The sequence below is a fragment of the Talpa occidentalis genome, unplaced genomic scaffold (assembly GCF_014898055.3).
Source record: "Talpa occidentalis isolate TD23 unplaced genomic scaffold, MPIMG_talOcc4v2.1 talOcc4.7, whole genome shotgun sequence".
Lineage (NCBI taxonomy): Eukaryota > Metazoa > Chordata > Mammalia > Eulipotyphla > Talpidae > Talpa > Talpa occidentalis.
The window spans coordinates 98,854,391-98,881,513 of NW_023605083.1; the positions used below are offsets into that span (position 1 = coordinate 98,854,391).

At 39.4% G+C, this 27,123-nt stretch overlaps 1 protein-coding gene across 1 annotated transcript in view; it reads left to right on the forward strand.

Moving 5' to 3' along the window:
* The window catches only part of AKAP10 (A-kinase anchoring protein 10), a 51,456-nt gene extending 43,099 nt beyond the window's left edge, over positions 1–8,357 (forward strand). The window contains exons 12-15 of the mRNA XM_037495119.2: positions 355–437; positions 1,081–1,133; positions 1,743–1,838; positions 7,538–8,357. Coding sequence (XP_037351016.1) covers positions 355–437; positions 1,081–1,133; positions 1,743–1,838; positions 7,538–7,543 — 238 coding nt within the window. The 3' untranslated portion in view covers positions 7,544–8,357. The remainder of the gene's footprint in view (positions 1–354; positions 438–1,080; positions 1,134–1,742; positions 1,839–7,537) is intronic.
* The last annotated feature ends 18,766 nt before the right edge of the window (positions 8,358–27,123 follow it).

The window sequence follows — 27,123 nt, forward strand, 5'->3', positions numbered from 1 at the left end:
GCAAGGCTCCCACAAAAAAAAAAATAAATAAATAAATAGATCTAACCAATTTACCTACTATCTTTTTGAAATAAGATCTTTCACTGTTTTTCTTTATGTTATTTTATATTACTACAACTTTACAGTACATTTTGATAATTGTTCCAACAAGAGCTTTTTGTCTTTTAGAAAACGGAGTTTTTGTGTCTTTTTGCTATGAATTTTACTCACAATATTTCTTAGGCTTTTTTTTTATTTTGAATGGAATTGCATTCAACTAAGGATTATTTTGCTTTCTGTGGAGGAAGGTTCTATTTAAAATAAGCCCAATTTAAAATTACCAGAAATTATGTTGTTCTTTTCATACTTATTTAGGAAGATGACATTTGGAAGAGTCAGTGATTTGGGGCAATTCATCCGAGAATCTGAGCCTGAACCTGATGTAAAGAAATCAAAAGGTTTGTGGTGGTGTTTTTATACTTTGTGTTAAGCCATTACTCATGTTAGTCATTGACTATAAGTGAAGCATCTTTTAAGATTTGTAATGTTTATTTTGTGAAACAACCACCATATCTTACTACTTACTTGCAAGTTAAATACTTTGTTGCAGAGATAGTTTTTTTTTTTTTAAAATAGAGGCATGTTTTATTTATTTATTTTTGTTTTGTTTTGTTTTGTTTTGTTTGTTTGTTTATACATGCACTGGGTACAGTCAGAAGCACGGGAGGGTGAGAGAATTCACCAGAGCCAGAGTGGGGAGCAGAGCAGGCAGAAGGACCAAAGTACACTGCTGAGGGGAGCAGCGGGCGGCAGGAGAGGTCTGCGCGCCATGTGGGACCCTCCTATGGTGGCCGGGGAGCAGCTGGGGATCGAACTGGGGCTGCAGAGGCTGCGGGCAGCTTGGCAACCCAGCGCTCAACCGCTGCGCCACCGGGGAGGCCAGAGATAGTTTTTATTAATGGAAATATTCCTTAATGTTTTTGATGCGATTGTACTAAAAAAATTAAGAATATCCATGTCTGGAAGTAACTGCTAAATAAGAATACTTAAAAATGCAATGCTATACATGAAACTTGTAACATTTTTCATTTTGTTTGCTAGGATCCATGTTCTCACAAGCTATGAAGAAATGGGTACAAGGAAATACTGATGAGGTAAATTTTGCTTTTAGTGTAAAGAAACTTCTGCTTATGAGTAATAAAGTCAGATTACCATTCATCCCCATGTTTAAGCAACAAGGCACATCATTACTCTCTTACCCAGAATGTAACAAGGAAGGGCAGACTCTTCTTAGCATCTAATGTTTGCCTGGTGGAGGAAGTGGACCTGTCTTCAGTTTAGAGACTTTGGCCACTAAAAAACAACCATTCATTCAAATTTGCATCAACCTGCAGGCATCACTTTTAGTATAGAAACAAAAATTCAAATTTTTTCCTTCCTTACTGTCAGTTTTACTTTCAGAAGTGGAGGCTTGCTTTTTGAATAGTTGAGTACATTGAGAGGGAGGAGTGGAAAAAGAAAAATGTTTTGTTTTGACCATCTAACATGAAAATAGTTTTGATGTTGGGTACCCTGTCGCTGACTCTGAAAGATAGCAAATAGCATAATAACCAGAGGATGGCCAAGGTTCTTTCATACACAAAAATGTGCTTCTTAGACAAATAGATAGAAACAATATGCATAATCCAATTGTGTTTAGAGCACTGATAAGGAATGCCTTGCTTTTTCTATGAGTAACTAACAGTTTTTATTACTATTTTTAGGCTCAAGAAGAGCTAGCTTGGAAGATTGCTAAAATGATAGTCAGTGATGTTATGCAACAGGCACAATATGATCAACCATTAGAGAAGTCTACAAAGGTAAGAATGGCTTGCATTTTGATGTAGTCGTGTAAGACAGAAAAGAATGAGATTCCAGATTAAAAAAAAAAAAAATTAAAAGGGCATAGGGTAACTTCTGTTTTTGAAGGATTAATTGCTTTGGGAATTCCTTATCATAAACAGCTAGGAAACTGACAGACTAAATGAGACAACTATTTCTAGACAGTAACATTTAGAGAGGTCCCCTTCAAGTCTTTGGCTGAGTATTGCCTTATATATGTGTGGGGTGAAAATTTTCATGGCCAGGGAAAGAACTACTAGAATTAGTACAGTTTCTAGAACATAGAGCTAGGAATAGTGTACATTCCTACTGACCAGTGACAACAAATCTGGTAATACACAAGGCATTGGGTAGTGTCCTTAAACCTTATGCCTTATTACTGGAACTAAATTAACCCTAGAGTAAAGCCCCTTAACGAAGCTTAAAAGGCAAGTTTGGAAAGGATCAAACTGCTCTGCATATACTGCATACCAGACAAAGACCAACCCTCTTCAAATAAATACAACAAAATTCATTACTCAGCAGTGTGAAAGTACAATGTCTGATATCCAATCAAAAATTGCCAGGCATGCAAGGAAGCAGGAAAAACTTGACCCAAAGTCAGGAGAAAACATAATCTATAAAAACCAAACTCTAAAAAATACTGAATTCAGGGCCTCCTCTGGTGGTGCAGGTGGTTGAGCGCCGCGTTATGGAGCTGTTTGTAGCCTTTGCAGTATTGGTTCAATCCCAGCTGGCAGGCGAGGGTCCCACATGGTGCAGCAGATCTCTTTTGTCTTGCCCACTGCTCCTCTCAGCAGTGTATTTCGTCAGTCTGTCTGTTCTGCTCTCTGCTCTGTCTCTGGTGAATCCTCTCACCCTCCTGCGTATCTTGTATAGATAAAATAAAAAAAAAAAATACTGAATTCACAAGAACACAAGAAAAGGAGGAGGGGAAGAAAGAATTAATGAGACAAATAGAAGACACATAGCAGAATGGCAAATTTAAACCCAGTTATATTAATAATTACATTAAATGTAAATGATCTAAATAGTTTAAACAGATTGTCAGATTGGATAATGTGGTCTATTGATAGGCTGTTTGTAAAAAACCAATTATAAATATAAAGACACAGGTTGAGAGCCTCCTAGGTGGCGCAAGGGGTTAAGACACAACCTATAAGGCTGTCTGCAACCATTGCAGCATGAGTTTGATCCTCGGCCAGGGAGCTGCCCACATGGCACAGCAGACCTCTCCTGACTCGCCCGCTGCTCCCCTCAGGAGTGTGTTTCAATCAGACAGCTTGTTCTGTTCCCCACTCTGTCTCTGGTGAATCCTCTCACCCCCTACACCTCTGGCCCCAGTTCTTGTATGCATAAAAATTTGTCTTTTTTTTTTTTTTTTTTAAGTATATTTTTTAAAGATTTATTTATTTACACAAGAACTGGGGTACAGGCCAGATTCGCGGGAGGGTGAGCAGATTCACCAGAGAGAGCGGGGAACAGAACAGGCAGACTGACGAAATACACTGCTGAGGGGAGTAGTGGGTGCAACAGGAGAGGTCTGCTTCGCCATGCGGGACCCTCGCCAGCCGGCTGGGATCGAACCAGCACTGCGGAGGCTGTGGACAGCTTCACAGTGCTGCGCTCAACTGCCTGCGCCACCAGGGGAAGCCCTAAATTTATAAATCTTAAAAAAAAAAAAAAAAAAGACACAGGTTGAAATAAAAAGGATAAAAAAGATAAGCTAAGCAGACACTCAAAAATAAGCCACAGTGACTGTATTGCTACAGTGTAATTTCAAAACAAGGGATATTACCAAGTACAAAGAAGGACATTTCTGTGATAAAAAGGTTACTTCATCAAGAAGACATTAAGAATCCTATATGTGTATGCATCTAATAACAGAGCTTAAAAATAAATAAATCAGACACCTTACCAAATGGGAAAGAATATTTGTACATCTTTCATCTGATAGCAAACTAATGCAAGATCTGCAGAGCACTCTTACAATGCAAAAAGTGAACAACGTAATCAAAAATGAACAGAAGAGCTAAATAGACATTTGTTCAAAGAAGACACCGTGGGCCAACAGGCATATGAAATAATGTTCATCATCACTTATTAGGAAAATGTAAATCAAAATCCCAGTGAGCTACTACCTCACACCAGTGAGAATGACCCACATCAAAAAGATTAGAAACAACTGGTATCTGTAGCAAGTGTGTGGAGGAAAAGGAACCATCATACACTATTTGTGGGAAAGTAGACTGGTCTAGCCCGTATGGAAAATAGTGTGGAGATTTCTCAAAATATTAAAAATTGATCTACCATATGATCCAGCAATTCCACTCCTGGGTATCTACCCAAAGAATGCAAAAACACTAATTGGAAGGGATGTATGCATCTCTCTGTTCATTGCAGCAGATGAGTCTCAGCTCTCAACAACAGATGAGTGGATTAAGAAGTGGTCTGTATATATATACAGTGGAACACTACAAACTGCTATCCCTTATGAATATGCATGCAAAATTCTTAACAAAATACATTGAAACTGATCGGCAGTTTATAAAAAGGATGCTACATCATGATTAGTGCATGTTATCTCAGGAAAACAAGGTTGCTCTAAGTACTTGAAAATCAATTGCTGTAATTCACCAAAAAAAGGGGAAAAGCATATGATTATCTCAATAGATGCAGAAAAAAATTTTCATAGCATTCACAATTATTGATGACAAATCTCAGAAAGCTAGAAACAGGGAACTCCCTGAACTTAATAAAACCAACAGCTGAAGTCATATTTAATGGGGAAAGACTGAATGCTTCCTCTAAATATGAAGAAGACAAGGATATCTATATCTAAAACACTGGTGCCGGTAGTCCTAGCCAGTAAAAAAAAGACGTGGAGGACAAAGGAAGGATTAAGGTTGCTTGTCTTCGTAGAAGACACATTGGTTATGTAGTTATGTAGCAAGATGTCAGATATGAACAATACAAAACATGTCCATCACAAAAGATTCTTAACATCATTAGTCATTAGGGAAATACAAATTAAAGTCATAGTTATATACTACTGCATTCAGTAGAATGGCCAAAATTAGAAAGACTTGACAGCACCATGTGTTAGCAAAAATGTATAGTAATTGAAACTCTTAATATATTGCTGATGGCAAAGCAAAAATGCTGCGGACACTTTGATAAACAATTGCCAGTTTCTCATAAAATTAAACATATGCTAGCCAGTTATTTCCTTGAGGAACTCTGCTGGCAGATTTTATTTTTCAGTTCTTCCTTCTTGCACTGATCAGATTTCCCCAGAGAAAAGTCTACGGGTCTCCTGCATGGAGGATAAAGGACAGGCTCCCAGTGTTCTAAGAGACAAGTTGGGAAAAACTAGTCTCAGTATTCATTATATTTATCTCTTAATCCCCCTATTTTCAGCACATCGTCCTTGATGTTGGTCATGCCTATTGTATCTTAGCCCAGAGATTCTTTGTCTTTCTCTGCCCAGTGAAGAAATCTCAAATTGTGCTGATGTGGGGTTGGTTTTAAGGCAGGGGCAGTCACTTAATTGATCAGAATTGCAGAAAAAATAACTATAGATTTAACTGCTCCTAAAATAGGCTTCTCAAAGAGATCCTCATGTTTACACCTATTCTCTTTACCAGAGTTAGTGGTGCCACCAATATCCAGCCTTTCAGGATTTCTGCATTGTATATGAGTATTCTTGGGTATGCTAAATCATTTACCACTCATCCATTTGCTTCCAACTTAGGAATTTTTTTTCACATTTTTCCCATTCTTTTGATATTCTTGAGTGAGCGAATGTTTAGTTCACTCCTTTAGGAAGGATTGAATTGAATGGTTGTGATCAATCTCCATTTTTACCTGGATGTCAAACAGTTGTAGTTGTTAGGAAATTCTGACTTGCCACAAGCTAATACTGTTTCTCTGTTGCTTCACCAGCTTCTTGTTTTTCCTACAAGAGCCACACAAATAATTTTTAGAAAATTTAAGACAGCTATTTAGTCACAGCTACCCCTACTCCATCTTTTCATCAAGGCAAACATTCCCTTTTCCTTCAACGGTTTTACCATCTCCAACTTGAATTGATTCACAAGACTTAATGTGTTGGGAGAATTTCTGCTTATATTCTTTGTGAAGGCATTAAACTGCTCTCTATCATTAACATTAAGCAAAAATTAGGAATCAAAATATGTTCAGGTAACATTCCTTACTACTTAGTAGTCTGGAGGGCTTAGATTTAGATTTAGGTCTAGCATCACCCTTTCCTTGCTAATTTCTAGCCAGTTTCTTACTCTTTAAGAACTGTCATTACCAGAGCTTGGTTTAATTTTGAAATTTTCAGTGAGCTGATTCATACCAAAGCTCTGTTCACATTTGCAGACACTATCCTCTTTTCTATGGGAAGGGTGATAATTTTCATCTATATTTATCCTCACTGGCTCAGTCAAACCTAAAATAGCAAGGAACAAAATAAAGGTGTATAAAGAAGTGCAAGGTAGTTATTTTTGTGATTCCCCATTATCATGTTGATGATCAAATGTTCAACAATATGAAAATGTTTTTAGAAACCATTTTGGAAAGCAGATGCTTAAAATTACAGATAGTCATATGAGTTCTATGTTCAGGTTTTGTTACCAAGTATTTTTCATTTTCATTATGATTTCATTATATCAATAGAAATATTTGTTTTTATACTTAGTAGGCTTTCTCTTTGGCCAGAATGTCTACCTTATTGTTAAGGGAAAAGCACTAGGCTAGCAGAACTAGTTCCATCCATTTTTAGTGAATATATGTGACCTTGGCAAGTTACTTACCATCTCTAGTCCCTTATTTTCTCATCACTAGAGAAATTGGACAAGAAGAGCTCATGATCTCCCTCTAATTGTCGATCCATGATTTTATGAATGTTGAAAGTCTTACATCCATAAAGGAATTCCTTTAGCTTATATTGCTATCTTTATGCACCGAATCTCCTACTCTACATTTTCCTATAAAAATATACAATACCCATTTAGTCTGAATTACCTGACAGCATTACTGAATCGTTTCAGGTACACATGTCTACCTCAAAAATAGCAAGCATTATTTCTTCTGTGATGTTTATTTCCTCCCAGCACTATGAGTAAAGGGGACTCAACCTCATGAGCTTGATCTTGGGAAGCTAAAATATCAGAGCTCCTTTTTTATTTCTTGCCTAAGGCATTGGGGTACTCCATATTGTGACTGTCTTCATTTAATCAATCTCCTGTGGATGGTCATTTAGATTGTTTGGGGTTTTCCCTGTTAGAAATATTTTAATGAATGTCTGGCAAATCTCTGCTTTTTTTTATGAGTATGCTATAGGGTAAACTAGAAGTGGAATTATGCTGTCAAGAAGGTCGATTTTTTTTTTCCTAATAGGTCACCCCAAACAGAAAGATAAAAATGGGTCTAGGCACCAGTCTTCTTATACAGATTTAGAGTAAGTTAGTTGTACTCTTGAAGCCTCCCATCACTCATACTAATTTTAGTATTTTACCTCACACAATTATACTCAGATTTCTGGCTGTCATAAGTGCTGGTAGGTAGTGTATACTAAGTGTTAATTCCTTTCTTCCTTAATTTGTAATAGTAATGTCCCTGATTGTAAAAATGTACCTTATCTCTTTCTTTCTTTCTTTCTTTTTTTCAGCTATGACTCAAGATCTGAGATAAAGGAAATCTGCTTTTGAAAAATAAGAGAACTTTTTTCGTTTGGTTGGATTCTTCAGCACAGCCAATGAAAACAAAGCACTGTAATTCTTTTCACTGATATATCACTGTTGTTCCCAAGAAAGAATAGCAGACAATCCTAGACTTCCACCACAAGCAGAGTGACATATAGACACAATTTCTGCACATTATGTCCACACAGTGAAAGTCATAAAGAGACAAAGTGGTATTGTTTACATTACTAGAATATTAATAGTTTTCCAATGGCAATAACCCATTTATGAGAGAGTTTAGTCCACTGGAATAGATGGGGACCACATACTGTGGGAGGCAGATAAGTGTCCAGCTGATACTTGATGCACATTCTGTAGTGGTACCCATCCTTAACAGCATCATAAAGCAGGTGTCAGAAATGCTTTGCTTTGGCCTCCTAAAACAAACAGGTGAGTCCGCCCCTCTGAGAGCCCAGCAGCTCCTGTGTCAGTGCGGTGCTAGCAGGTGCTAGTGTTTTTTTCCAGTGAAACAGGGTGAAGGCTCATTGGGGCAGTCTGCCTTCACAGTGGCATTAATTTTGAAAGAAGCTGACAGGTCACACTTAAGTCTCATGACACTGTCCTTCCCTTTTGGTGATAGTATACAATTTTCATATTTTAATGGCTCCTGAAATGAAGTATACCTAAAACCAGTCTTTCTCCTGCTAACAAAAAGATGAATCTACTTTACTTTGAGCATTAGGATTTGCTCCTGTGGAATTCTGCTCTCCAAATGACTTAACTTTCCCTTCAGAAGACGTGTGGAAAGGAATAAATAATAATGATCACTCCAGTTTTTCCCTGTGATACCTTGAACAATATGTTTATTACCAGATTGTACAATTTTTTTTTTTTTTAAGATGTCGGGCAGGCAGGAGTTGGGGGCAAGGAAAGTACTCAAATTTGCCTTCCATTTCTTTGCTGTGAGCTAGAAAGCGTGCAGTTGGTGGCTTTCTTTTTTCTTTTTTCTTTTTCTTTTTGTCTACTTTTTTCCTGTCTTCAGGACAGTAAAGAGACTCCCTCACTGCACGTCTGCTCAATTGGCTTGGTCTGAATCTCACAGCCCATCAGCAGGCTGCCTTGTTGGCGAGCACACTCCTAGGTGGTACCAATGCTTCCTCCCTGCACATGACTATTTGAGGGAAAAGAACGTTCTCTTAGACGTTACTGCTTTTGCTCAGACTTTGCAAAAAAAAAAAAAATATATATATATACACACACACACACACACACGCATATATATATAATTAATCACCTCTGTCCTTGAGAAAGTCTTGAATGAATAGAGAATTTATTCCATTGCAATATCTGATTGTATAGAGGCACACTGTTTCATCAACAGAAGCAAAAGGCTGTGTATAAGTTTTTGGTACTATGTACCATACGTTATTCTTCTAAAGCAAAGTATTCATGTACTTAAACCATATTCTATTTAATTGTGTTTGATTTTAAAATATATATATATGAATTATATTTAAAATTGTGTCAACTTTCTGCTTTCAGGGCATTTATGGCTCTTCTAATGAAGTGTGTTGGTTTTTCATAAATTTCCATTGCTTTATAAAAACCCAGAACATGCTCCTTGTGCTTGGAGCATATGGCATAGACCTGAAGTTTTATTAGGTGTATATGCTATGATTAACTCATTTTGGGTTTTTTTTTTTTTTTTTTGACAAAATACTTCTATCCACTTTATTTTAATCTTTAACAGACAAGCAATATTAAGGTTATAGAATAAAATGTGGTTTTGGGTGACTCACTGCCTCTGCATGTTTTGGAGTAACAATTTCGACTAGGCTATTTAAACTAGTGCTTTCAGTTAAGATAACATCTAGTTATTTCTTTGTATACATTTCATACTTCTGCGCTGGAGCTGTCAGTCTTGTGAGGTTCTTAAAAGAGTATAGCAAGCTCGAGACTTGGTTACTTTTTTCTGCCCCTCCTGCCTTGGGACACAGAAATAGAGTGTGACCTGAAATTATTAGCCAGATTTAATAATTAATCTAAAGTAGATCCTTGTACTCATTTTAAAATTGGAGTTGGATTCATATGACATTGAATATCTACTGTATTCCCAAGCTCTATACAGTGTGCCCAGAAAATGTGATTCACTTATGGGGTTTTTATAGACTCAAGGAATTATTGAATCTCCATCTTTTTTCACGTTGCTGACATCAGTGCAGATTGTTAAGAAAAGATGTTAGTGAGAAATTGGTGCCTTTTGTGATTTGATGTGTCTTCATCATTCCTGTAAGATTTGATGAAGGTACAAAGCAAGGGTCAGGCAAGTCCAGTGAAGAGCAGTGAAATGGAGCAACTTTTCATAGCTTTTTCATCTTGGGTTTCAATATTCAGTTGATCTTTATAAAATGTAAGAATTTTCAATCCTGGAGCTTTGACTAATTCAGCAGGAATTTGGAGGGGAAAGTCACTCTTAATTGTGAAAACTTCTAACTTCCTTGCTGTTTAAGTATTGATAGCAAAGCACCTGATGAAATGGGTGACATCTCTGATAACACTGGGGTACCTACCTGACTCACAGTGACCCTGCTATCATTGTGCTCCTGAGATTTGTACACTGTGACCTTTTCCCTCTCCTCCTCCCATCTTCCACATACCAGTTAAATGGACAAGGATTGAACTCTTGATCTCAACAGGCCCAAAAAGATTCTCTAAGAATTTTGCAGGGGAAAGGAACAGTACCTATCACTATCTGGGATGGTGATTTGAATGGGACACTTCAAATGTCAGGACCATGAGCATTGCATGGATAAGCAGAGAGGCTTTAGAAATACAGGGACATGAGTGCAAGTTGGCCTAAGAGTAACTACTTTGGTAGCCCTCAGGACTTGACTAGTTTCTGGATCTAGTCCTGTGTCCTTGTCATGAACTCCATTAATCCCTCAGGTGACCTTAGAATATATTTTGGCTTTTTAAAAATCAGTGCAAAAGCATTTATTGCCTACAACCAAAAGAACCTTGGCTGAAATACTATTACATTGCTCTTATTACTAATTATGTGTGCTCAGCATGTTTGCCAAGTATCACTTAAATTGTGGAGAATTCTTCTTTAGTAAACTTTGTTGATTATGTTTTATATTCTCTTAAAATGGAATCCTGAACAAATAGAACTAAAACACACTTCCTCATTTTTATAATGAGGAGTTACTCAGGTCCAGAAAAAGGATGTCTTTGACCTGTTGTGGGATGGTCACCAAAAATGAGAACTCAGGCCTTCCGGATGAGACCCTTTCCAAGCTTCCCGATGTCCTTCTGAAGGATAAACACCATCCCCACTTAAAGCAACTCTAATAAATCCAGAAATAGAGGGCATTTCTATTAAAAGAGTAGCTGATATAAGCTCAAGGTAGTGGAGGACAATAATTACTACAGAATTTGTAAATGCCTATCATTTCTATGTACTGGGAAAGGTCTCCGACCCTTGGCTGGAGCCATAAGTGGGAGTAAATCCCAGCAAACCCTTCAAGGATAAGGATACAACTTAGGAGACCCATACTAGTAGTTACCTTACAAAACACTTTACATATTAATACTATGGCTTCTCATGCTTGGGCAGGATTGGGAATGGCTACAGGTAGGACATGTGGTACTGTATGGATTTGGACTTATGAGACTTGCCGTAAAGGACATTGCAGGGACCAGTGTGTGCAAAGACCTGGAAGGCATTCACGTTGAGGGAGGAAAAATCCCATCTGCTTACCTATCTATCACATAGTGTCCCTTTGTAATTTTATGCAAACATTTCCTCAATGCATTCCCTTCAAAACACCTACTCTGGCACAGTCAAGGTGTCAGAACTTATCTGGAACAGTTAAGCCCCTTGTCTCCCAGCAGGCACCACCAAGATCCCTGTAAAACTGCTTCTTAGTTGTACCTTGAGTAGCACTCACAGGCAGAGGCTGGGGTGACTGAGCCCTCTGGACCCACTCTGGTTAGTAGGCAAGGTGCCTAGAGAGGGAGCATAAGTTCAGTTGGAAGGGAGCTACAATTTGCCAAGGAACAAGTGAGAGAATTGTGATGCTGACATTTTCCCCATCTTCAGATATCTGAACTTCAGACACCTTTAAATGGTCCCAGCATGGCCTCTGCCTCTATCACAGTAAGAGTCCCATATGCGATACAAAAAGGACTCTAGCTGAAAAGCACTTGGGCCACCAGGTGAAGTGTATCTCTGAATGGGGTGCCCCAACCTTAAGTGATCACCAAAATCCAAAATCCAAGGACTCCATCTGGACCTTAAGTTTTCTCATCTCAGTGAAGAACGAATTGTTGCTTCTAATGACAGAAATACTGATTTAGAAAATATTCACCCATTCATAACTATTTCAATGCCTACTAAGTGCCAGGCACTGTTTAAGGTGCAGGAACACAGGAATGAATAAAACAGACTTTCAGACCCCTTGAAGCTTCCATTCTACTGGGGAGGCTAAGTTGAAGTTCCATTTAAAATGTGTGCTGGTTTTTGAGACTCCAGATAGCCTTTGAACCCATGATTTAACACCCTTTCCTTCCAAGTTCTGTTGGAAATCATCAGGCTTGGTGATCCAAAAGAAACCCCATAGGGAGAGCTCGAGGTTTGGGAGGGAGAGCCATGAGAAAGGAATTGCCCTTCTGTGCCCTCTCACACTCACCTTCCTTGAGCTGCTGACTTCCACAGCCCCTTTAGGACCCATTGCTGTGTCATTCCATTTTCTCATTGCAAGGGTAGGCACACTTCAGTGTTGAGCACCTGGTTGACCAGGAATGGATACCTTAATTTCTGAGGTCATTAAGGCATGTCTGAATAAGGCAAGGCTTATAAATGACACAGGTCAGTCTTAGCCTTGGTGTTCTCTGTTGAGTTTTGGGATATATGGGTTTTAGAAACTAGAAACAATACTGGTGTACTGCTATTACATTTATGTGATACAAGGTCAAGATCTTGGAGAAACCTAACTAGCTATTGAGCAATTCCATGAAGTGATCAGCTCCTTCTGAGATCAACTTTAATGATAATAAGCAGCATAATTCAGTACTTACTTTATGCCAGGCACTATTTTGTTTGATCCTTATGATAATCTCATATAATAAATTTTGCTTGTTATAAATGAGAAGGCTAAGGCTTAAGAGGTAAAGGAATCTCTCCAGGGTCTCACAGCCAGGGGTCAAATCCAAGCAGCAAGATGTCCTCTTCCCCATAATGCTATGCTGCATTAGTGGGTGTTTTTGTTTTGTTTTGTTTTTTGCTGCTTAGTGGTACTCACTAAAGACTAGTATAGCTGATGCTGAAAGTTTAAGAAAAATGTTAGGGGATTGTGACTTTGCAATATAAGACATTCCATTCATTACTTTAAAGCAGTTGTTCTTAAACTGTCGTGTGCATCAGGATCCCCTGAAAATGTGTTAAAACATAGGATTGTTGAGCTTAACTCCTGTTTCTGATTTAGTAGATCTATGATGGGAGCTAAAAATTTGCATTTTTAACAGATTCCCAGATGTTCCTGCTGCTGCGGAGACCAGGCTTTTGGGAATGACTGCCTTGAAATCTTTCCTGTTAACTGGGAAATAAAACATTTTTATTCCCTTTATGGAAACTACCCGTGCTTCATAGAAATGTAACTTGAGACCTATTACTCATGGTTCACTCAGACAAGCACATAAACCCTTTATTAGTATTCAAATGTTTATCAAAGCCAAGAACACCCAAACATCACCCCACTTTTTCAGTCACTGAAAGCCTTTGTAGGTCCAAGACCATCGATCTCTACCCCTGGCATAAGGCTTAGAGAGGCCGCTGGCCAGTGTCAGCTCCGTAGTCTTCAGCTTCCCAGCCCTCAAGCCCTTGCTGGGGACCGTGCACCTGACTTTCCTCCAGGACTGACCAAATCCTATTTGGTCCATTTTCTTCCAAATAGAAAGCATTATGGATCTGTCCTCCATATCCTTGGTGCCAACTCCCCCTCGGAGGTCCTGATCATGCCTTTCAAGTCCCTCTTTTGGGATACTGGTACTTCCTTCTCTTCATCTTCTCTCTCGCCTCTTCATTTCTTTCTCCAGCGTTTATTTCCTGAGGCTCTGTTACTTGCCTGTTCTAGTTGTTTGGGACATAGCAGTTCCCGGGACAAGCACACTGCCTGCCCTCCTTGTAATCTAGAAAAGAAAAGGACAATTTATGTGATGAGTATCATGACAGATCTAAAAACCTGTTAGGGGGGTCATCTAAGTGGACCCCCCCCTTAAGTGATTCTCAGAACTGACCATCTTGGTCTTTCTCCAGGATATGTCCATTATATATATATATATATATATATATATATATATATATATATATATATATATATATATATATATATATGTTTCCTTTCTCTTAAGATACAATAATTTCTTCATGTGCATACAACCCTCTGCATCTCCCTTACAATTGGACCAGGACTACATATCAGCACTGTCCATGATGGCCCACTCCTGGCCAGTGTGCTTCCTTGTCCTTGCTCCATGTCCTCCATTGCCACCTGGTTGGCTGGCTCCCAAGTCTTTGCTGCCCCACTCCCAACTTCCTTCATTCCTTCATTCCTATCCCGCAAAACTTGATGACAGTCCCCAGCAACCCAGCTTAGAGCTCTCTGGCCTTTTCCCAAGAACAGTATTTTACTCTTCAGTTGCACCTATAACCTAACTGCTCTACCTCTGGTTTCTCCTCATATTTTAGATTCCAGGAACCTCAAACAATGCAAGTTTTGTATGGTGATAGATTCCTCCTATTGGAATGGAGAGAGGGAAGAAACATCATAATTCCAGGAGATATTCCCTCACTATTGCAAGAGTTAGGTTTTGTAAACCAGCCTTTCAAAGAGCCATTTCAAAAGCAATAAGTGAGTAGTTTTGTTGTCAGGATTAGAGACATGCACCTGCGCGCACATTAACTTGGGGTTGGGGAGTCTATCTTACTGTGGTTACTGGTGTCAAACTTCCCACTGACAGTGTCAGACAGGTATTTGAAAATGATGCATCTCAAACAACTTAGATGCAAGTGAAGGAGATACCTTCAAGAAACGCTGGCTCTGATATGATGAAGAATTGATTTTCAAGATGCATGTAGAAAGATTGATAAAATTGTTACTTGAAATGTGAGAATGGGGGAAAAGCAATATTTTGTATTAATGTATTATTGTATATAATGTTATTTTAAATATGCACGTGTAACTAAATAAATTAGATACTACAACTAGTCATCTGACTCTTTCATCAATATCCTGAAAGATTAGTACCTTAATTTTTTTTCATTAGAAAAATAGATGTTCCTAGGAAGGGCCTAGGTTTGTTGCTCTAAAGAAGGATGGCCCAGCAGATGCTGAGAAGAGTTTGTTTTAAATTAACCAGGTCCAGCCAATGGCTTTCCTGGACCCCTGCCCAGGTCAGAACTAAGCTTTTCTTTGCTTTAGGGCCTGAAGGGTCCCTCCTCACAAGAGGTGGAGTTGAGATGTTCCACTCTTGCACTAGGCCAGCAGTTGACAAGGCGTGATTCCCAAGACACTGAGTGTCTCTGAGGTCCTTTCAAGAGGTCTTTAAGATTAGAGTTATTTTCATAATAACACTAAGACGGTAACTGCCTTTTCCACCATGGGCATATTTGCAATGATAATGAAAAAGCAGTGGGTGAAACGTCTGGCACTTCAGCAGGAATCTGGACAGTGACACCAAACTACCAATTTGTATTCACCACCATGTATCTGCCTTTTAAAAAGAGATCTATATCCCTTTGAATTAGTGACTTGCAGCACTATTTATAATAACCAAGTTATGGGAACAACCTAAGTTTCCCAACAACAGAGCAGTGGATTAAGATGATGTGGTGTATATATACACAATGAAATACTGCTCAACTATAAAAAAAGATAAACTGTCATTTGCAACAACATGGAGGAGCTGGAGGAGATTCTAGAAATGTGATTGCAGAATTGAGCTACTAGAGGGAGTGAGAACAAAGGTTGTAGGGGACTCAGTGGTCTATAGTAAAGGACTACGGATTCTTCAGTGGTAGGTGTGGTGTGACATACACCTGAAGAGATACAAACACATTCCCCTAAATCTTGTTCAGTATTTTAAGCCTATGTTACTGCAATAAAAGGAGAAACTCCATCTAGATAGACAGACAGAATAATATCCTTAGTGAAACAATAGCAAGTTACTAATTTTATTAAATCTTGACTCTCAATCACATCTTGTAATGAGATGTAAGCATAAAGCATTTCCGTACACTGAAATATGAGGGCTATCTCCAGGAAAAGCACTTATGCACTGGTTTGAATTGTGAGCAGAACTGACCACAGTTGTCATGGGTTACCATGAAAGAACAACTGACAAACTGGTGGTGCAGATGGCTATCTAAAAGACATTTTCAGGGCCTCCCCGGTGGCGCAGCGGTTGAGCGCTGGGCTGCGAAGCTGCCCGAAGCCTCCGCAGCGCCAGTTCAATCCCCAGCTGCCGGCGAGGGTCCCACATGGCATGCAGACCTGCCACTCCTACTGCTCCCCTCAGCAGTGTACTTCATCAGTCTGCCTGTTCTGCTCCCCGCTCTGGCTGGCTCCGGTGAATTCTCTCACCCTCCTGCGCTTCTGACTGTACCCAGTGCTTATATAAATAAACAAACAAACAAATAAATAAATAAAATAAAAGACATTCTCATGAAGATAAATGAAGTGAGCCAGTCCTTTCAAAAAGAAAATGCTGACATTTAATTATTGCCATGAATAAAATTTAAATTTTCAAGCAAAAATTAGAATTTTGGAACACTGGTATTCAATATAGTGAGCTTGATAGCTTTCCAAGAGTTAAGATAATTCTCATGAGATCTGATTAACAAATGTGATTTTAAAATATTGTATAGGGCCTCCCTGGTGGCGCAGGCGGTTGAGCGCCGTGCTGTGAAGCTGTACGCAGCCTCTGCAACGCCAGTTCGATCCCTGCTCTCCAGTGAGGGTCCCACATGGTGCGACAGACCTCTCCTGTCGCGCCCGCTGCTCCCCTCAGCAGTGTATTTTATCAGTCTGCCTGTTCTGTTCCTCACTCTGTCTCTGGTGAGTCCTCTCACCCTCCTGCATATCTGGCCTGTACGCCAGTTCTTGTGTAAAATAAATAAATCTTTTAAAAAATAAAATAAAATATTGTATAATGAAATGTGTCAACATTTGGAAGATCTGCATAATCCTATGAGCTAATATTTTCCAAATGGCCCATGTGTGTTGTACAAAACCATGTGTAGTTAAAAGATTCATTCAAAGTGCAAAATCCACCATAGATTTTGATGTAACAGTATTTAAAAAAACCTCATTGACATGGTCTTAGATTGCAACTAATTTTTTTTTAAAGATTTATTTTTATTTATTTATTTTATTTATTTATACAAGCACTGGGTACAGTTAGAAGCGCGGGAGGGTGAGAGAATTCACCAGAGCCAGAGCGGGGAACAGAATAGGCAGACTGACGAAATACACTGCTGAGGGGAGCAGTGGGCAGCAGGAGAGGTCTGCACGCCATGTGGGACCCTCCTCTGGTGGCCGGGGAGCAGCCGGGAATCAAACCAGTGCTGCAGAGGCTGTGGGCAGCTTCACAACCCAGCGCTCAACCGCTGTGCCACCGGGAAGGCCCTGCAACTAATCTTTTAAGAAGCACTTGTCAAGTTTTGGTGCAGTATCAAAGAAGAATATTAAAACACTCCTCCCTCTACTGACCACATTCTGAGGGGACAGGATTTCTTCAGTCAAAACAACATCCTGCAGCAAATTGAATGCAAAGACAGATCATGAGAATCCAGCTGTCTTCTATTTAGGCAAACAGAGGAGAGCTTTACAAAAATGCCAAAAGACACTACATTTTTTTTTTGTTTTGAAAATTATTTTTCAAAGTATGTAATATATGTTAATATTAATGAGTGTATTACTCTTTCAATGAATTATAAAATAAACATTTTAAATTGTTCTGTTTTAATTTCTGATAAAGTATGTGGAGAGATATTAATCCCCAGAAACCAAAGTTCTTTGAAATCCTCAAAACATATTAAGAGTGTGAAAATTTCTGAAGTGAAAAAGCCTGACCACCATCTTAGGCAAGTGTTAGACCTTATCTACACTGTGCAGTTGGCATGAAAGTAGATTTAATTCCATGTTATGTTATTGATACATCCTTTTGGGAGGGATCTTCAGACTTTCCCTCGCTTCTCTGGGACTCTGTGTCATCTGTAGAAGTGGAGGCGATGTTTCACCAGCTGGTGGTGACAGAAGTTCTCTGATTTCAAAAACATTGGCAGTGCAATCAAAAGGTCTTGATCTCTTATGAAGAGTGTGAAGAGTTGACTTTCTTTGGGTTTGTTTTAAGAAAGACCCTCTCTAATAATCTTATTTCCAAAATTGCCATCATACTGCAGATTCAGTACTTAGGGCAGGCTCTTGGTTCCCCACTAGAGGAGTCAGGAATCATGAGGATTTATTTATAGTTGTGTAATTGCCAACACCAGGAAAAGATTTCCTTCTTTGCTCCCCACTGTGGTAAGAATTGCTGATCTGTTGTCTTCACCCAACTCAAGAGGAAGTGCACATTCTGTCCCGACAGCAGGGCCCAGTGCTATCTCCTCTGCCTCTTGGGACCTGACCTGGATCCCTGCCTGAAGTCAGTCACAGTACACAGCTGACAGGCCAGGCCTCTCGGGAAGGAAATTCACAGCAGCTGTGGGTCTTCTTCAAACAAAGGAAAAAGCAAAACCCACAAGCAGTAAGAATTAAAATTTTGTGTGTACGTGTTTGCCTATATGTGATCTCTTTGCTGATAAAGCTGAGAGATCAGTGGGAGCAGATAGAAAGCTCTGACACACACTGCGACGTCAATCCTCAGAACTGCGCTGACTTGCGGGAGGCGGGTCAGAGGGAGAAGCAGGCCATTTCCACCAAAGCATCAAGATGGTGTCTCCTCTAGAGAAGTCACATGATCCTGATTTTATGAGCACGTGGAGGTCAGGGTGAGAGATTGTCTCAAGAACAGTGCTGCATTTAATGGAGTTAGGAAATGAGGGAGCCTTAGGGTTTGGGGGGCTTACTCTTTACTGGTGAATTTCAAACATAAGAGTGGGAATTAAAGTATAGGAAGAGAAGCAACAAGAAATAAGGACGGGGTTGAAGGAGACTGGAGTTTTATCTAAGTCATATGACTGCCAATGTGTTTATTGAGGTAACTCTCTTTGATGTGGATGCCTTGGCAATCAAAGCTTAAGTCAGGCACTCATATGACCAAAAAAAGAAAACCTATCAGGGCTTACACTATACTATCACTAACATCCTAGCTATTTTTATTTATTTATTTATTTATTTGGATTTATTTATTTTAATACAAGAGCTGGGGTACAGGCCAGAGGCACGGGAGGGTGAGAGGATTCACCAAAGACAGAGCAGGGAGCAGAACAGGCAGACGACATAAATACACTGCTGAGGGGAGCAGTGGGCGCACAGGAGAGGTCTGTTGCACCATGTGGGATTCTCGCCGGCCGGCCAGGATCGAACCCTCACTGCAGAGGCTGTGGATAGCTTCACAGCGTGGTGTTCAACCCACTGCGCCACCGGGGAGGCCCCTAGCTATTTTATTTATCCTACTTATGGTCTGTTTCCCCTACCAGAGAAGTTCCTTGAGGACAGACTTTTTTATCAGTTTTGTTTGCTAATAAATACTTGGTAAATGAAAGAATAAAGGAATTGTCTTGTGGGCTAGAATGCTGCATCAGTAGATTATCACAGGCCTCAGCAAGGGGAAACTATCTGCACACCACTCCGGGGTATTAGTGAGGTAGAATCAGAGCCAAGGTACCTGCAGATCTTGGGTAATGGTGTTGAAAACACAGCATGCACATACACCATGGCAACTAAAATCGACTTGCTCTTACTCACTATCTCTTTAACTCAGCCTTTTCATTCTCCCAGCAGTCCCATCCCTTTTCCAGTTGGCACAGGTTTTCATAAGCTATGCTCAACTTTCAGGTCTTACTGATTTGTGAATCATTTTTTCCAATAAGACATCTTGCATAAACTCTGCTGGGAGCCATTTGTGCTGATTTTGAAGTTTGATTTTCAGAGTCAGTCATCTATATACTTAGCTCCTCCCCTCTGGAAAATGTCTGTTATGCATATCTCTATCATGGTCATCATAAAGGCTGACCAGCGCAACTGGGGGAGTTGGAGGAAAGACTGAGGCATTCAGAATGGAGGGAAGTCATTTAAGACATACCCTGGGAAAACTAAAGTACAACATTTTTTTTTAAAGATTTATTTATTTATTTATATAAGCACTGGGTATAGTCAGAAGCACAGGAGGGTGGGAGAATTCACCAGAGCCAGAGCGAGGAACAGAACAGGCAGACTGCCGAAATGCACTGATGAGGGGAGCAGCGGGCATGGCAGGAGAGGTCTGCGTGCCATGTGGGACCCTCGCCAGTGGCTAGGGATTGAACCGGCGCTGAAGAGGCTGCGGGCAGATTCGCAGCCTGGTGCTCAACCGCTGCGCCACTAGGGGAGGCCCTAAAGTACAATTTTAAACAGTGGAGTTTTATATTTATACCTCAGGCAAAATTGAATTTCAGATGGATTAAAAAATTAAATATAAAAAAAATTTAACTAAGACAGGAAACCAGAAGGTGTAAAGAAAAAACCAAAAACCAGAAAGACATGTTTAAAAATTTAAAATGTTATCATGAAGAATACCACTAACTTAAGCCAATAGGTTAATTATGAATTTGGAAAAAACAGCATTTTTAAGGTGAATGACAAACCATGTTAGTGTATATATGTGTGTGTGTTATAGTTCTATGAGGAGCTCTGGTATATTGCCAAATATTAAAATAGACAAATCACAAAAGTACAAATTCTGGGGCCTCCCCTGGTGGCGCAGTGGTTGAGCGCTGGGCTGCAAAGCTGCTGCAGCCTTTGTAGCGCTGGTTCGATTCTCGTTCCCCGGCGAGGGTCCCGCATGGCATGATAGACCTCTCCAGCCACCCACTGCTCCCCTCAGCAGTGTACTTCGTCAGTCTGTTCTGTTACCCACTCTGGCTCTGGTGAATTCTCTCACCCTCCTGTGCTTCTGACTGTACCCAGTGCTTGTATAAATAAATAAATAAATATTTATTTTTTTAAAAAGTACAAATTCTATTAACGGCCTACAAATATATGAAAAAGATCTGCATTTCCCTTAGTTTCTAGGAAGAAGTACATTAAAAAAAAAGATACATTATTTTATTGCCATTAGACTGCCAAAAAATTAAAGATGTAGAGATGAGAACTGTAGCAGCATTTTAGGAATGCAATCTGAAAAAATCTATTACATTAAAAAATCCATATACGCTTAGACAATCCTAGCAGTCCCACTCCTGGGAATCTATCCCAAGAGGTGAAAGCACCAATGCATAAAGGATACATTTAAAACAGCATAGTTATAATGGCAGACACACACATACACACACACACATACACAGTGGGAACAGTGAATGTTCCACAACAGGGAAGAATGACATACATTCTGTTGCAACCATATCATGGTTTATATGCAACCATTTTAAAAAGTTAACTAGATTTGCTTCTACTAACTTGAAGGGATTCCATTAGGTAAACTGAGAATAGCAAAATGATGGAAAGTGGGTATTATTTGATCCTGTGTTTATCAACCTTCGACATTTATGGGTAGGATATTTTCTGCATACATGTTTATAAGCACATATTTATATATTTTTCTTTATGATTTTATTTACATGGGGAAAATCCATGGTGGGTTGTTGACATGTTTTGTGGGGAAAGAAGGAAAGGAGAAAATAAACAACAAATATAAAAAAGAAGGAAGGAAAAACCCAGCATGTATAATACCGTATCTGTTATCTTTTTGGAATATCTACTTAAGTGAATACACAAATAAATTTTTTTAAAGATTTATTTATTTATACAAGCAATGGGTATAGTCAGAAGCGTGGGAGGGTGAGAGAATTTTCCAGAGCGGGGAACAGAGCAGGCAGACCGACAAAACACACTGCTGAGGGGAGCAGCGGGTGCGGCAGGAGAGGTCTGCGCGCCATGTGGGACCCATGCCCGGCGGCTGGGAATTGAATCAGCACTGCAGAGGCTGCGGGCAGCTTCGCAGCCCAGCGCTCAACCGCTGCGCCACCAGGGGAGGCCCCACAAATAAATTTTAAAATGGTAAAACATACCAAAAAACAGTGGCATTCAGACACACGTCTAATATCTCCCCTTGTTTACTAAAATTGTAAATAGATCAGGCAAGAAACTGAGTGTCTATGCCAAGACTGCTCGTCCACTGGTATTTTCAAAAATTTCTACACTGACTTGCTATTACTTTTATTATAAACAAAGATAATATTATAAACAAAAAAAGCATGGGCTATTTCTTAATTTCCTCTCACTGGGAGAGGGGGATCATGGGTGACATGGGAATAGGAATCAAAAATACAAACTTCCAGTTATAAAACAAATGGGTCATGGGGATATAATGTACAGCACAGTGACTATAGTTAGTAATACTGCATATTTGAAAGTTAGATCTACTACTTAGATCTATTAAGAGAGTAGATTTCAAAAGCTCTCACCACAACTGTGATGATGGATATTATCTAGATTTATTGTGGTGACCATTTTGTAATATACACAAATGTCAAATCATTATGCTGTATTCTTAAAACTAATGTTATATGCAGCTGGGACTACCTCAAACAACTAAAAAGCTTCTTACAGCAAAAGGGACAATAACCAAGATGTAGAGACACCCCACAGATTGGAAGAAAATATTTGCATTCCCCAAAACTGAAAAGGGTCTGATATCAAAGATCTACAAAGAGCTTACATAACTCAACAAAAACAAAATATAGGATCCAGTCTAAAAGTGGGCAGAAGAGCTAGAAAGACACTTCTCCAAAGAGGAAATGCAGATAGCCAAGAGGCACATGAAAAAATGTTCAACATCACTTATAATCAGGGAAATACAAATCAAAACCACACTGAGATATCACTCACACCAGTAAGAATGGCCCACATTAAGAAAACTAACAACAGATGCCAGCGAGGATATGGAGAAAAAGGAACTCTTTTTTACAAAGCTGTTGAGAATGCAAACTGGTCCAGTCACTATGGAAAGCTGTTTCAAGGACCCTCAAATTACTCCAAATGGCTCTACCATATGACCCAGCAATTCCACTCCTAGGAATCTACCCAAAACACAAAAACATTAATTCTAAAGGAAACTTGCACTCCTATGTTCATTGCAGTACTATTTACAATTGCTAAGAAAAGGAAACAACCTAAATGCCCAAAAACAGATGAGTGGAACAAGAAAATGTGGTACATATACAGAACGGAATATGACTCAGCAATCAAAAAAGATAAACTTATGCGATTTGCAGCAACATGGATGGAGATGGAAGGGATTATGCTCAGTGAAAAGTCAGAAAGAAAAAGAAAAATATGGGATGGTTTCATTTATAGGAAGAACATAGGGAAACCATACTAGAGATGGGGGTGGGGGGAGAGAATACTAGCAAAATGTAAATGACAGACATTCATCAGGGGAGGGGGAGGGAGAGGGATCAAAATGGGAGGGAACACCACAAAAATCTATGGTGATGGTGCAGGGGTATCTTGGTGGTGTAATATTATGGAGACAACACCTGAGAGGAGAAATCAAACACTGTGCAAAAATGAACAATGATGTAAAAATTTTTAAATAAAAAGGAAAAAAAATGAAGCAAACTCTTGAAAGCAGACCACAGATCTGAGGTACCCATGAATGAAAGGGGAGGACCACAGGGGAGGAGACGGAGAGGGCACCATGGAGTATGGTGGAGGACTATGAGTGCTCTGGTGGAGGGAGAGTTACCGTGACCACAGCTGAAGGGAGAAATCCTATACTGTGAAAATATTCCACAGATGTAAACAATGGTACTTCATTAAAAAATGAAAAAAATATTTTTAGGAGAGGAAAAAAAGACAGTAATAAGTCAATTATACTACAAAAAAAAAAAAAAAGAGAGAGAAAAAGAAAGCATAGAACTCTTAAAAAAATACCCTCCCACCAAATGCCTCAATGTTTCTCACTTCCTTTCAAGATCGGCTATGGTGCTCCCAAGATCCATACTCTTCTCTTCTTGTTTCTATAGTCTCAACAGTTTTCACAACCTTATCTCCTACACATCCCTGATGACTCCCAAACCTCTCTCTTGCCTAGATATTAAACAATTTGTTTGTTGAATGAAAAATGCTGTGTCCCCTCATCACCTTCCTATCTTGGTTTACTTAATCCCTGCTCAAGCCCTATACTCCAGCCCCCAATGGGTTAGTCACAGTCGCTGATGATGGCATAAGATGTTAACGTGACCTAATTCCATCCAGGTATGGCTGGTTGCTTCTAGTCCTAGTTCTGCTCTCAACAGATTGCCATGGCTTTGATGAAGCCCCATCACTGCATGACAAGTAAATGAAAACACAAGATTTACTCATTCAACAAATTGAACCTTACCAGTGTGTCAGGTACTTTTCTAGGTAAAGAATAGTCACACCAGGCAGAAGGATTACAACAGCAGTCAAAGCTCAGCGGTATGAAGGGGTTGGTGTGCTTGGGAAATAAATGGAGCTGAATTAGGGATGAGTGGTAATGAGGATGGGGAGAAACAATGCAGCAATGGGGACATGGATTCAAGTCTCCTGGTTCATGGTTTGGGAAACCAAACCATGAGACTTAGAGGAAACCAAGAGAACAAAACCATCAACCAAACCATCATCCCCAAATTATTATTATTTTTTAAAACATTTTTTAAAGATTTATTTTTATTTTTTAATTTAATTTAATTTTTTAAGATTTATTTATTTATGCATACAAGAACTGGGGTATAGGGCAGAGGTGCAGGGGGTTGAGAGGATTCACCATAGACAAAGTGGGTAGCAGAACATGCTAATCTACTGAAATACAACTGCTAAGGGCAGCAGCAGGCAAGACTGGAGCGGTCTGCAGTGCCATGTGGGTTAGCTGCCTGGCTGTAGGGGTGATAGTAATGAGACTTAAGCCCTGGGCCACCAGGGAGGGCATATGAAACTAGTTTTGACCACATGAAACCTCTTAATGTGAACTTTTGGGAACCCACACACTTTGAGGACCATTGAATTGATCTATCAGCTTCAACAGTATTCTTGTAAAGTATAATAAAGTTATAAAGAAAATATCATTTATTAAATCCAGACATTTAAATTTTTTAATTTATTATTTATTTAGTCACTCTTATTTTGATGTTTTTATTAAACCTATAGAGAAGGATTGATAAAAACTTTTACTGCTTTGTTATTGTAGGATAACAATTTGATACTGGGCCTCCCTGGTGGCACAAGGGATTAAGACGCCACCTATGAAGCTATCTGCAGCCACTGAAGCACAAGTTCAATCCCTGGCCAGGGAGATACCCACATGGCACAGCAGACCTCTTCTGACTCACCGTCTGCTCCCCTCAGCAGTTTATTTCAGTCAATCTGCCTGTTTAGTTTCCCACTCTGTCTCTGATGAATCTTCTCACCACCACTCCCTCTCTACACACACACCTCTGGCCTGTACTCCAGTTCTTGTATGCATAAATAAATAAATCTAAAAAAAAAAAACAACAAATGCTGATTAACAGGAGAAAAAATCTTAATTATGTTTGCATGGGGACCTCGTAGATATTGGACCTAAGAAATTACTAAAGCAGGTTGTTTTTATACCTTTTAGACAAAATACAATAAACTTGTGAAGAACTGACAAGACAAAGCAACTTAAAGCCTGGGAACTAATTAGTAAGGAACTAAGCAGAATTTGTTTACACAGTCATCTTGACTCTGAATTTCCTTTCTCTGTCACTTGGAAGATTTATCTGCTGCTTTCAGGGTGATGGAGTGGGTCAAAGTGTCCTTCTTGCACTGGTCATTTCCAAAATAACTTTAATTCAAAATAATCAATATGCTAATGTGGCATCTTTTGGGGCAGCCTGCCCTGAGCCCCTTAAAAATCATTTTTCTTGAGCACTGACAATCAAATTTAACGTATGGTTTTAGATGTTGTTCCTGCTACCTCCACATAATCCATAAGACCCATCAAATGAACTTCCAAGAATTAAATTTTGCATGTTAAGTACTGTGCTAAAATATCTTTATGGCAACAACACACGTATCATTAGAAATGACTTATAGCCTGAGTATCCTGGGAGACATGCTGCCCAGACCCCCCTGGGGGAAAGAACAGTGCTGCCCACTTGAGAGGAAAAGTTACTTTCTAAATCTTTACTCCTTCAGGACCGAGTTAACAGAGGGCAGTCTAGCTCTCCTGAGTCTTGTCTTCTTGGACAACCCCATCAAGGGACTATATGAGTTGGAACACTTTGGCTCAATGCAGATCAACTCTGATGTTTTTACTCCAGATTTTTCTGCTGGGGTTCCCCAAATTTGGTAAAGCCTTCCTCACAGTTATCTCTCAGCCAAATTTGGTTGCACTTCTGTCACTGGTGTTAATCCCCATATTTGCTACTGAGCCAAGAGTGCATTGCCTGGTGTGCATAAAGCCAATATCACAGCACTGTCTTAATTTAATTTTATTTTATATTTTACATTGTTCTTCCTTTTTGTACAACACATGCTTTCTCCTTTCAGGTGTAGTCCCCACAAATTTCCTATCACCAATTCCCCTGTGCACCGTCACCACAGTCCCTTGTGTAAGAACACATTCCCTCCCGTATTTTGATCCCACTCCCTCCCCCTCCCCTGCAGTGTCTCTGATTAATAGTTGCCTGTTAATTTTGTTTTTTGATTTATTATAATTATTTTTTTCTGGTCCCTTATTTGGTTCCCCTACATTTCTCCTATGAGTGAAACCATCCGATATTTTTCTATTTCCTTCTGGCTTATTTCACTGAGCATAATCCCTTCCAGCTCCATCCATGTTGCTGCAAATGGCATTAGCTTACCTTTTTTGACTGCTGAGTAATATTCCATTGTGTATATGTATGACATCATCTTGATCCAATCATCCATTTTTGAATATTTGTGTTGTTTCCATATCTTATCTATTGTAAATAGTACAGCACTGACATTTTGAAAGAAGTTACGGTTTATTTGCAAGTTGACTGGCAAGAAGACAGAAGTTAAAACTCAAATCTGTCTTCCCACCTAGAAAAGGGAAGGTATTTGTGTCAATTTAGTGGAAGCAGGACTGAGAACAGAGAAATTAAATTTTGTTGGCTAAGGAACAGACTAAGGGCATAGACATACAGGGACTTGACTGAGTCCACTGGATAGGTACGATTTGGCTTGTATGGTGAGAGGGCTTCCTGAATGCGATCTGGGTGGCTCCTCTTAAACTGACAGACCCCTTGCTTCTAAATGTGGTCCAGGTGGTTTCTTTTCCTGTCTTTTTGCTTCTGCGTTAGTGGCCTTTTGGTTTTGGCTATATGACTCATAGAAGACAAGCTCAAGAGATAATTAACCAT